The following is an 11,950-nucleotide window of genomic DNA, read 5'->3' on the forward strand; positions in this document are numbered from 1 at the left end:
TCATACCGAAAAAGGCCGTGAAGGGAAGGATTTTGGTGGATTCATAGACATGAACTTATCCAAGCTGGGCAATATATGCTGTGTTGGAATTGCCAATCCTACAATCGTACCACCTGCGGGTTAACCTTTACCTGACGAATCCACCAACGACTATAACAGTTGGTTTTATACGACGTGTACCCATGGCACCCCATTCCATACAAAGTCCAAATGTACGGGAATAATACAACAAAATTGTTTCCAGCTCCGTTTCCCGTCTCCATCGTCCCTCGGTAACTCGGTACTGGGTACTGAAAACACTTGGTCCCGAACAACTGGTAAATAATTGCAATTATGGTATGAGATGGAGGTTTCCTATCTGAGGCTATCCCCAAAGCCTATTTGCTCTTCACAACCAATAATTACAGCTCCTAGATGTCTTTGAAAATCGAGAAAAATCACATCAAAGTACTACCATAACTAGCATTGGTCGCCGACTGCCCGCTTTTTGTCGTCATTACACAACCTGTTACCTTCCCTATTCCGTCAGTCACTGTCTTGCTAATCATCAGTCATCATGGTCCCCCGAAATTTGAAACTTGAAAAGTTCGTATAACACAATGATGAAATAATGATAGGCTCGGATAAGCAGGATTTACGAAGACAACGTCGAAGATCATCGCTAATCATTCTAAAATGATGCAGCACTTCCTAATAACCAAGCAATAAAAATGTTCTCTGTTTCAACATTAACTACATACCTATATGATATATCGTCTCAAATGATACTATTGTTTTATTCTTTTTTCGGTCCCGAGGTAACGTTTCGATACCTTATAAAATTATGCAAGTGATGTGCTTTCCCCAATCAGGGACGTGCTCCGATGGCTTCCAGCTCGTTTGGGTTTAATACATAGATTTTACTCGAGCACTATACACGGAGTATATGGAAAAGAAGAACGTTGACCCGACCCCACCAGGATGCTCAAACTTTGCGTATCCATTAGCTCCCGGCTGATCATGTGTGTATTGAGTCTGGCTCTGACTTATAAATATGTCGAAATGTCAAGTCTCAGCCATAACCAAAAGTACGACAAGAAACGAAAAGAGCCGCATTTCAGGGAGGTTCCTCATGATGATCTCAAGCCACAAAATACTAAAGCGCTAACTGTCAGATGCACCATCATAGATGCCGAGATTTAGTTATATTTTACAAAGATCTATTCTATCTGTCTGTTGAAAAAAAGTGATTTCGATAGAAATTTGAAACCCGTTCCTTGCAAATCTGCATTACACAATTTCCTCTCTTCTTTTCCGTCCCAAGAACCGAACCAGAACACGCACAGTATGTCCCAATTCAGATTTGACTGCATATCTCTACACAGTGCCGCAAACGGGCCGCAGCATGACCACCTCCCCATATTGCTTTGCTGCCTCGCAAGTATGACCATTTCGGGTAGTGTTCAAGTCTTATCCTGGGACACGATCACCGTGGAGACTTCGACGATTCGCTGGTGTGCAAAATGTGGTAATCCGTCTCACTCCAATGGCTAAGCGCGGTCGTCCACAAAATGTTTGCTATGTCCTTATAATGGTCAGATCCATCCATGCCGGAGGGAAAAATACCGAAAGGTCATCCAAAGAACTGGTAGACTGACCCGACTGTGCCTCTCGTCTGCAGGAACAAGCGCCGCGGCCTGGGACCAAACAAAATTATCTACACTCTGCAGATAATATGGAGAAGTAGCTCGGGTCTGCTGCCAAGACTTCAGGGGTAGTCATAGGCCTTTTTCATGGGTGCCACGAAGTCAACGATAAGGTCAGTCATAATGCCGTCGGACGTGCTTGCCGATTGACCCGGAAGGGTGGAACTGCCTTTTCATTGAGTTGCAGCACATTAGAGTGGAGAACGAGTCCATTTTTTCTCTCTTATAACAAGAGCAGCTACTCATTAAATCAATGCCGATATGAGTGACAACACGAAAGAAGCATTCCCTTGAATTAACGGTGTGGCAAAAACTCCCGTCAAAACGTAAATCTTTCCACAAGTACTCAATTTTCACAACTTGACATCGGCTGCGCTGCTTGGTGCTTATTTAATCCTCCTTGGGCTTTAATTCAAAAAATCAGATTGGACACAATAATTGTGGATTGATTCCTTCTGACTGCCATGCCCTTGTCATCCATGTGCCGCCGTCCATCCAGCGTCACGATGGCCATGATATCTAGGGATTAACCATAAATTACCATAAGCTGCAAGCGAGGTTCCATGCTACTCGCCCAAAGTACGACAATGGTAAGAATTTCGATTCGTTCATTTACGAATAAACGGTAAGCCGTCAGCTTTGAATCTTTAAATCGTTTCCGTGTCATGCAACCCTCTAAAGATAGCCCAATACATATAAAAGAGACCCAGACAATGGGTAAACAAACAAGTGGTGTAGATCTAATTACCGGCCGTTGCACAAAAAGTACGACGATAAAAAAAGCCTAAACAGGCAGGTCGGTTAGGTGTTACCAATACCTTGGGTCAGCTTTCGAACAATACCTATTTCATTTAATGAAGTGGAATTGACATGGATATCATTTACACTTTTTTAATTAAAAATCGAGTTTTGGCAAGGGACGACAACCGGGGTGACTAGACGAAGAAGGGACATTCCTGCAGGGCGGATGATATCCGAGGTCTATTTACCTTGCTTTCCGCGGAGAGTGAAGGTAGTCTAGATTCTAGAGTGTCATTGCTTCTGTGTCTTCGAAGATTTAAACAAAAGGGACAAGCATCTCACAGGCCATTCGTCAAATATTGCCATATTGAGGAATAGATGGTTGATCCCACGTTTTGCTATTTACTCCATACGGATCGTGAGGCAGATGAGGTGGGTGTACCACTGTTATAAGCTATATTCGAGGTGTCTAGCGTCATTGAGGCTGCGAAATGTAACCCAAGACTGTACAGCACTACCGATGAGGGGTTCGGATATGCCGTGATTCGTATAAAATCCTAGAAAAGAGCGAAAAGTTCATGATTGGTGCAAAATAACGAAGCGTCATCAAGCTGCTAGTTGACCAATAAAAGAAAAGAGCGAAGAGCGAGATATGGGGAAGATCTAGCCCAGAATATATCCTGGATGAGCAAAAGCCCTAATTCCTAAAATAGTGGATATCTGCATTGGGAAATCTGGGACGAAGGAAGTCTAGAAAACTACTCCGTACAATATCTACCTCCTTCGGCAAAGGCCAACTGTTGGCCTCGCCGAGGTATAATTAGGGTCATTACGGGAAAATCGAATGATTTTGTCTTCACATCGGTAATATCATCCGAGTTTGGGCGAAGAATTGGAGAATCTAATTCCGGGAATGCATTTATTGACACCCCTATTTTCCTTGGGGTCAGAATTAGCATGTGTTGTAGACGCCAAGGTATATGTGCCCATAACAATTCTACATTATCTAGATAACTGTTGGAATCGGTATAATCTATTGCCCGACTTTGCATAAGCATGTTCATCTGATGGCTGGGCATGCTGAGCGACAGTGGGTGCATTCCCAGTTTGGTAATTTTGTAAACGTCCGTATGATGCTGTTGGCTGCGTGGAACCGAGGTGAATGGGGTAAGGAGGTAATGTCATGTAAGTACGACTGAATTGAATCAAAACAAGTAATAAAATGAGATAAAAAAGGACAAAAATTAAAAGATTTTGCAATCTAATGCATAACATAATTCACAACAACACCATCTCGTCATTCCTTCGTTCATTTCACACCCTTAGAAAAAACACACATCATCACACAGCAAATTGTATGGCTTAGAAGCGTCCCAAGGGAATGGTTGCATTTATCCATCCATATATCTACTACAACCTACGACCTACAACCTACAGGCCAATTATCCGATATCATCCTTCCTTAATCTTCCGTTTCTACCATCCATTTTCCAACCGCGCGTTTCGAATCAATGATACCCTATCGCATCACTCGGACATTAGTTACTGGGGATATACTCTGTACAGCATCTGTACCGTATCTTCATGCCGTGCCACTAAAATTACATCCAACCTCTCACATCTCGATTTATTCTGCTGCCTTGTCATGTTGGAACTTTGGATCAAGAGTTGTGGAGACGAGGAAACAGCACGGCACATTTCCCGCAGCAAAGACCACTGGGGAGCAATGAGCATTGAACACACCCCCATTTATCCATTTACTGATTAATCACTTGATTTGTTTTTTGTTTTTTAATTATTTTTATTGCTTTTACATTGTCTGCACTTGCCACCAAAATGAATCCTTGTTCCGCGTATGAACCCTTGAAAAAGACTTGGAACCCACCTAGCAGCTACAAATAACCAAATAATAACCAAATAACTTAAAACCTAATAAATCAACCTTCACATGTTACAGCTTATCATAACCCAGCCTGTAATGCCACATGGTATTTACGATCTTTAGCGGCACGGCACAGCAAAAACAATCTTGCGTGATGCTGTCAGCTGCGTGGCAGTCGAACGGCACAGCAACATGAACTTTGGGAATCATTTTTGACTGGTGATTGAGTGGGCCACGATGACACAATCTCAAATCCTTCACTCTATCATTCCTGCTGCCAAGTGTTCTTTTCGAGGTATTGTGTCGGCAATGAGAATATCTTCTAATTCTGGTCTCTCTCGCTTCTCAACATGTCATAAAGAATTGCGGGATCAATATGGTGTAGCACTGTAGCATAAGCTTCATTTCGACCACGCAGTGATGTAGCATTGACTAAGTATTCAGGAGGCACAATCAAGTTGATTTGGTGTAAGGGCGCCCCATCTACCCATGCCGGCGTAAGCACGCGTGCATGAAGAAGGAACCTCTGTTTCTGAATTAGAAACATGGGGGATTCACCAAAATGAGGAAAGAGAAGGTTTCTAGAATCCATACGTCGCATTTCGATCCGTAGGATTTCTTCCAATTCTTCGATTTCTTTCGGTTGCAGCTTCTAACGATTTATCTCACCGCTTATCATTCATTCATTCCCTGTCGCCGGGAACTTCCCAAATCCTTCGTGTGCGACCCTCATCCCTCGTGTGCATCCTTCTATAAATTCGACACCGCTTAATGTCTAATATACGGCATACAAAGATGTAAGACGGCACATTTCTTAGATGAAGACAAGGAAGTATCGTGGTCTTCATGGGTGCTTATTCATTCTTCTCGGCATAGTCTGCTGATAAAACGTGGCCCGTAGGCAACAGAATAAACTTCCTCCACCTTCCTCATTCTCTCAAGACTGCTTCTCCTAAATCGTGGCATTCTCGTGGTCTTTTGTAACTGTCTAGTTTGTTATCTGATTTTGATAGAAAGGCTGCGCCATCTATTAACAGCTCTGAAACCAGATAAAATGTACGTGAGAGCGGCTATTAAGATCTCTTGAATGGATGGCTACGCGGAAATTGTTCAAGCTACATAGTCTTCCTTCATATAGTTTTCAACATCACGAAATCCTGTTCTTCTACAATTGGCAAAGTCAAGTAATTCTGGCCCATGTCAAATCATGGCAGTGATACCAGTTGTATTCACAACGACCTGCGTAACCCAATGCTAGTTTCATTTAGATGTTGAATGCAGTTGCTCTCTCCGCGAGGGAAGTCATCAGCAGGCTGATTTACCCATCCTAGATCTCGTGCATCATCATGCCATTTATTACAAACTCCACAAGAATCATCCACTGTCACGTTCGTCCCTTGCATCACCTTCCCAAGTAATGCGTTGTGATAGACAATCCTAACCAGTCAGATGGTCTCATGAGTCTAAACAAATATCCCAAATCATGCACAAAGCCTTCTCCCACAATGATATCAATCTAGCTGCAGCCCCTGGATAGGCTGACACGCCATAAGAAGTGATCCCATCTTTATGAGCTCACCTAGTAACTTGCTTGATAGTTCAATTTTCTGTTTACGAACCCCTTCCTCTTTTGTGGCCCCTACCAGCATTAAAACCAACCAACATCATGGAGGCTCAAACACCCGAATGTAAGTTTGTTAGTCTGCATACTTTACGCGCTCGGAAAGTTTCTGGATTCGATAGATCATGTATCCACAGCCAGTTATAGATTGAAGCTCTGAAAGATATCTTACATTGAGGATTTCTCTTGTCGGTTAAGGTTGAAAATCACGGAGTAGATACTAATTCTGTATTTCTGTACCTAATGTTAGTTGAGTTTGTTGTTCCTGCACTTGTTCCTCCCATCAAACAATATCTCCACTTTTGACCGTTCTACGAGGCGTGGAGACGGCACCCTTTGCATTTACCTGCATAGATCCATTCGTTTTCTACAAATAGTCCATTGCTTTACATGACATGACATGATATGAAATGACCTATCAGTATGTCAGCGGGTATGCCTCCAACAATGCTAGTCAGCAACAATAGAACCCGTACATTCCTCATTCATATTTCAAAGCCCCGGTGCAGCCTCGTCTGTTCCTCGTGCATTCCAACGGCTTCTGGGAAATTTCATGAGCCGGGATTTTGTGTATATTCTTTGACGGATGTCCGGATGGGTAGTGTACAGTGTACTCGGTATAATGAGGTGGTTAGTATGGGGCAATCCGTAGGTTACTCGAAAGTCTCATAATCTGTATTTTCTAGGGATGAATTGCAGAAGAGGAAGCTTGAGAATTTTGGATTTAATTCTTGGTGCATGTATATCTGTCTACTGAAGGATATATATAGAGATATGGTGTTAGAGTTATATTCATCATCTGAGATATAATTATTAATTAGTAATTGAAGTGAAGCAGTAATCCTCATTCTTTTCATTTCACTTGTTCCTTTCTAAATCTATTCTATAGAGTATATCGAGTATAGATTTACTGTATACAATGCATTTACTCATAACTGCACATAACTCCCTGCCCTCTCATTTGCTAATCCATCTACATCTTTGAACCGCAAACTTAATCTCTTTGTAGTCATAGGCGGCTCTTCAAATATAAATCATCGAGTCCATACAATTATCTCCTTCCCTCAATCAAAAATTGCAAACAATGACCCCCCAAACCAAAGACGCGCAAAAACATTCATTTTCTCTATATATCCACCCTATTGCAGCAAGACCAAGACCAATAGCTACAAGATAACCTACTTACTACCTACTACCTACTGCACTCTCACAACTACTGGTTGGATTAGTGCAGAGATTAGGGTGATCGATATCTATCGGAGGTGCTCGATGGGACTGTGTGGCGGGTATAGTGTAGTGAGTATGTTTTATTGTGTTATGATTTGCGGTGGAATGATGGGTTGAAGATTGGAGGTTGGAAGATTAAAGTTATCATATAATAATAGAAGAAGTCTTCCAAATCGCTTGTTTTGTTCAAAGAGTAATTTCGATACTTGCGTTGCAGTTTGAATTGCGTAATGTGAGTTGTAAGGCGGGCTGGTGTCGATGTTTATCGACTATGTTGACTCTCGCTCTCATTGCTACTGCTACTGCAACTGGTACTGGCACTGGCACTATATCCTCTCTTACAGTTGTCTTGTGAGTAATATGGGGAGATGCAAATAGAGACGGATAAATCGAAGATGTCAATATGAACTTAAAATATTTTGGCACCCCATTCTCGTGTTCGCTTTGCATACTGTATGATTAGCCGAATGTAAAGAGAAGATTGTTCGGTCTGTTTTAAAGATTACTCGATTTCGAACACTGAATTTTATCGAAATACTCCTCATACGCGCAAGGAAATCCATATCACATTCATCAGAGTGTCCTCTAGACATCTAAAAGACACAAAAGGACTCACAGCTATAATATAATACTTTGAAGTAGGGCCTCTCATGATCACAGGGACTTCACCATGACGTGCTCCAATTACCCTGCGGGGAAAGAAGGGAAAAGCTATTCAATAATTCACTATACCAATCTTATACTTCAGGTCTCATCTTCACGCAAACAATAACATCAACACTTGCATGAACCCATACCATCCTTTCCCACTCAATCTGCATACATTTCCCCAAAGAAACCATCATCATCCTTCGGCTGCGTCTTAACTGGTTCCTCCACCACCACACCAGGCTTCTCTTTCACCTCCGCAGAATTCCCACTCTTCGTACTCTTCGTCGGTATCAAGCTTGAACTTTTCCTCACATCAGTAGTAGCAACCTGCAACGTACTAGCAGCTGATGATTGTCCCTGAGCCGCTACTTTAAAACACATGCACTCGCAAGGACCTGTGTGTCCAGCTGCCTTTTCTGAGTCGTCAATAGGTTGGGCGTGTAGTTCGCCATCGGAAAGTTGAGCCGTTTCGTATTCGAGTGCTTTGATTAGTTTGTAGATAATGCTTGCTAGACCGGCGCCGGCGATAGGACCAACCCAGTAGATCCAATGGTAGCTAGGGAAACTCCTGGTTATGACTGCGGGGCCGAGGGAACGAGCTGGGTTCATAGATCCGCCGGTCCAGAAGACGCCTTGAAGAAGCAGGTGTGAGTCACTTTAGAATACTTGGGATAATTTAGTTTGGCTTACCAGCAAGTTCTCCAATAAACACTGATAATCCAATACCCAATGGTGCCAAAAACGTAGCTTCATGCTTTTCGGCCGCGAGCATAAGAACAGTAAAGCAGAGCTGACACGTGAGTATCATCTCGACAATAACTCCTTGTGCTGTGCTCATGCCAGGCTTAAGAGTCGTTGCTGTATGCAAACCCCCATGATATAAACCATAGGCCATTGCCGACGCTGCGATTCCACCAGCACATTGTGCTATACAAAGTAAGATACATCTTGTCAAATCGATTGCGCCGACAAAGAATAGTGCAATAGAGACCTTTTATATGTTAGCACAAAATCTACTCGTTATATTCCGATAATAACGCACAGCCGGATCGAATAGTCCTCCACTAATACGGAAGAAAGTCCATGCATTAACCACTAGACTGATTCCGGCCCCAAATGCTATAAACAGTATCTGATCGGTACTAATTGATTTCGTCGTGTAGTTAACTTTATCGCCTTTGTTATCATTCGCCGATGCCATGGCCACTTCTGCTGCGGAAAAAGCGATGAATAGAAAAGCGGTTGTGCCGATGAGTTCTCCAATAACAGCGACGACATGTCCTCGCACTGTTTGCGGAATGGAGGCAAAGAACTTCGTGAAGACTTTCTTGAGCGGATCGAGACGAGAGAGTGCGGTCTGGCCGGGACCGGAAATATTAAGTGTAGGTTGGCCATTCAAAGTCGTGACGGACATTTTGATGGACTGTAGGTTTGAGGGTAAAAATGCCGTTCATAGGTTTGCGAATTGTAGAAATCATGAGTAGTTGAAAGTGCGAAAGGTCAAAATTTCGAAAACATTATGTTTTACTACTATTTAGTCCAAGTGCTCTTTCTATACGGACATGCCGAGATGACTATCGGGGTGCGTAGCCAGAGTCAGAGGGAAAGAACGCCCGCGTGAAAAAGTTGAAATTCATCTTCAGTTAATTCTTGACTAGTTGACAGTGATATAAATCTATTGCTTTTTTCTTATAGAAATGCAAAATTTGGCGTCCTCCAGATGTAGTGCTTGCTTATACAATGAAGTGAAAAAAATAATGCCATCATCATGAGCCGGTTTCCTTTAAAGCGCAATATATGGCGAAGGAAATAGATCTAAATGTGTCGACTTTATCAAACATGAACAAACCTACACCCGAGCCACCTCTCGCAAATCTCCATTCTCAATGAGACCCTTTACAATTTCTCTGGAGAGACATTTGCCTTCCTGTACACTTCCTCTTCGAATGTGTGAAACAATCGATTGCCTTTTGGATCTCCAGGAGGCGTAATCTGCGAGGCCCACATGCCACATATTCCATCTTTACGGTCGATCCACCAAAAATTGTTTGGATATCCTGTCCAAGCCAGCGAGCCCTTGCTTCTACCACCAATATCCTCCAAATTGATCATTCCTCCGAGGCCAAAATCGACTTTGGCTCCTTGAGGTAAGTCACCCATACACGCGTTGACATCTGGATTAGAAAGGGTTTCCATCAATCCTTTTCTTGCGGCTTCGCTGAGCTGCGGCTTAAACATCTCGTCAATGGTCTCTGATTTCAGCAATCGACCATCGTCAGAACAAATGCTATGCAAACACTTGAAATAGTCGAGGGGACTTCCAAAAGCTCCAGCACCTCCATAACAATCTTTAGTACCTGGATGCCATAATCCTTGACTCATGTATGTGAGCTTGCCGTCGGGGTTTGCCGTTGTACCAAACGGAGTTAATGGCCCTTCCCTTCTACTCATCGCAACAATTTTCGAGATTATTTCTGGGTGCTGAATCGGATGGAAGGTTATGCTGTCTACGCCAAGAGGTTCCCAAATATTCTTTTTAAAGTATTCCTCCAAGGAGATGTTGCCATTGACTCTCTCTACCATTTGACCAGCCCAATCGATATTAGCGCCGTAATTCCATGAGTCACCAGGCGCGAAGAGAAGTGGGAACTTCATGACATCTTTTACCAATGCGGTCTCATTAGAAAAGTTAGGGGGCTTGCCAATGTAGGTTTGGTAGCGAGCAAGTAACGGATCTTAATCGTGTTTAGCCATTTGGATTAACGGGAGAACTCATATCACTCACCGAAAATATCATATGCAATACCGGAGGAATGTGTGAGAAGATGTCTGATATAATCAGCTTATATTCCAAGGCACCGCGAGTTCAACAAACCGAAGTGTTATAGTTTTGTGATTGTCTATCAAGATTGGCTTCCCGCTCTCTTCATCAAAACCAGTCAAAATTTGTACACCCTTGAATTCTGGTAGCAGTTCACAAATATCGCCGTCGAGGCTTAAAAGGCCTCGTTCAACACACTGCAATGCCGCGACAGTTGTGATTAGCTTTGTGCAGGAAGCAAGCCACACGACATTATCCAGTTCCATGGGCGTCGCTGGATCCTTGAGAGATTGATATCCGAAGGCTTTCTCATAATGAAACTTCCCTAGTACATGTTAAGCTCTGCAGTTGATCAATTCGCAAATTGAGATTGGAGGAAATGTTATGAGCCTCAAAATTGTGATTAGAGACTTTGGACATATGATGCCAGATCCACACACATAAACTCCCACCATCAAAACATTCCGCTGAATCAAGAAGAGAGACATACCAGAAATATCTCCTGCCACTACAATTGCACCTGGAATATCTCTGGCTGTGCAGGCATCTTGTAATGTCTGTTCGAAGTTCGACATCTTGTCGTTGGGACTAACGAATCACGAAAAATGGACCGGGGTTGGTTGATGCGTACGAGGAAAATGGAGGTGCAGCGAAACAAGTATTAGAGCAATGATTGTAAGATAAGGTCAATAGTAGAATGGACTGTAATGAAAGAAAAAAGAAAACGAGTACCTGTTTCTAGGTATTTATATAAAACAATCTATCCTCTGATCGGCACCGGGTACCTCGGGCAATTACCTACCCGCGCCGTTGTCCACTTCGCTTTGTTGTCCGTCCAGCTCCAATAGTTGGTGCCCATAAACGACCTGGCCGTTGACACTTGCTCCGACTATTAATCCACCCCGCTTTAATGTCTAACCCCTCGTGGAGAAGTTCGAACCTCGGAACAATAGTGATTGCCGAAGTCCATGAGCACTTTTGCAATCCTCATCGAAAAAAGTATCTCAAACATTGATATATTCAAGAATCTGTTGAAAGTAATGGTACAGTGGTAATATGAAGTAGGGGAGCTAGTCCCAATTAGGACTAGTAAGAGCTTCGACTTATTCAAAGCTCTTTGCTTTTGTATATCCTTTACTCTTTAGTGATTCAATAATAATCTGAATGCTTCTCGCTATGCCCTACAGAGTTATACTTAAACAGAATCTGAAATTTTATATTTTAAAATACAAATAAAAAATCACCATTATATAAGTGAGTGGATTAAATATATTGTTAAAAGGAATAACTTTACACAGGGAATAGTGGGAAGCTGATAGGGC

General features: G+C 42.6%; 4 protein-coding genes across 4 annotated transcripts; 1 reads left to right on the forward strand and 3 right to left on the reverse strand.

Annotated features, from left to right (window-relative positions):
- Positions 1-960: 960 nt before the first annotated feature.
- On the forward strand, positions 961-1,954 carry SS1G_01734 (predicted protein; the record flags this gene model as incomplete). The annotated part of the gene is made up of 4 exons (XM_001597490.1): positions 961-1,181; positions 1,227-1,324; positions 1,440-1,627; positions 1,727-1,954. The coding sequence occupies 4 exons, from the start codon at positions 961-963 to the stop codon at positions 1,952-1,954; spliced, it is 735 nt and encodes a 244-aa protein (XP_001597540.1).
- Positions 1,955-3,296: 1,342 nt separating this feature from the next.
- SS1G_01735 (predicted protein) lies at positions 3,297-3,611 on the reverse strand (the record flags this gene model as incomplete). The annotated part of the gene is made up of 2 exons (XM_001597491.1): positions 3,297-3,357; positions 3,472-3,611. 2 exons carry the CDS (start codon positions 3,609-3,611, stop codon positions 3,297-3,299), a joined length of 201 nt encoding a protein of 66 aa, XP_001597541.1.
- A 4,355-nt stretch (positions 3,612-7,966) lies between these two features.
- On the reverse strand, positions 7,967-9,221 carry SS1G_01736 (hypothetical protein; the record flags this gene model as incomplete). The annotated part of the gene is made up of 3 exons (XM_001597492.1): positions 7,967-8,439; positions 8,498-8,798; positions 8,850-9,221. 3 exons carry the CDS (start codon positions 9,219-9,221, stop codon positions 7,967-7,969), a joined length of 1,146 nt encoding a protein of 381 aa, XP_001597542.1.
- A 482-nt stretch (positions 9,222-9,703) lies between these two features.
- On the reverse strand, positions 9,704-11,203 carry SS1G_01737 (hypothetical protein; the record flags this gene model as incomplete). The annotated part of the gene is made up of 4 exons (XM_001597493.1): positions 9,704-10,542; positions 10,593-10,636; positions 10,683-10,953; positions 11,119-11,203. 4 exons carry the CDS (start codon positions 11,201-11,203, stop codon positions 9,704-9,706), a joined length of 1,239 nt encoding a protein of 412 aa, XP_001597543.1.
- Between the last annotated feature and the right edge of the window lie 747 nt (positions 11,204-11,950).

Source organism: Sclerotinia sclerotiorum, genomic scaffold, assembly GCF_000146945.2.
Source record: "Sclerotinia sclerotiorum 1980 UF-70 scaffold_2 genomic scaffold, whole genome shotgun sequence".
NCBI classification, from domain to species: domain Eukaryota; kingdom Fungi; phylum Ascomycota; class Leotiomycetes; order Helotiales; family Sclerotiniaceae; genus Sclerotinia; species Sclerotinia sclerotiorum.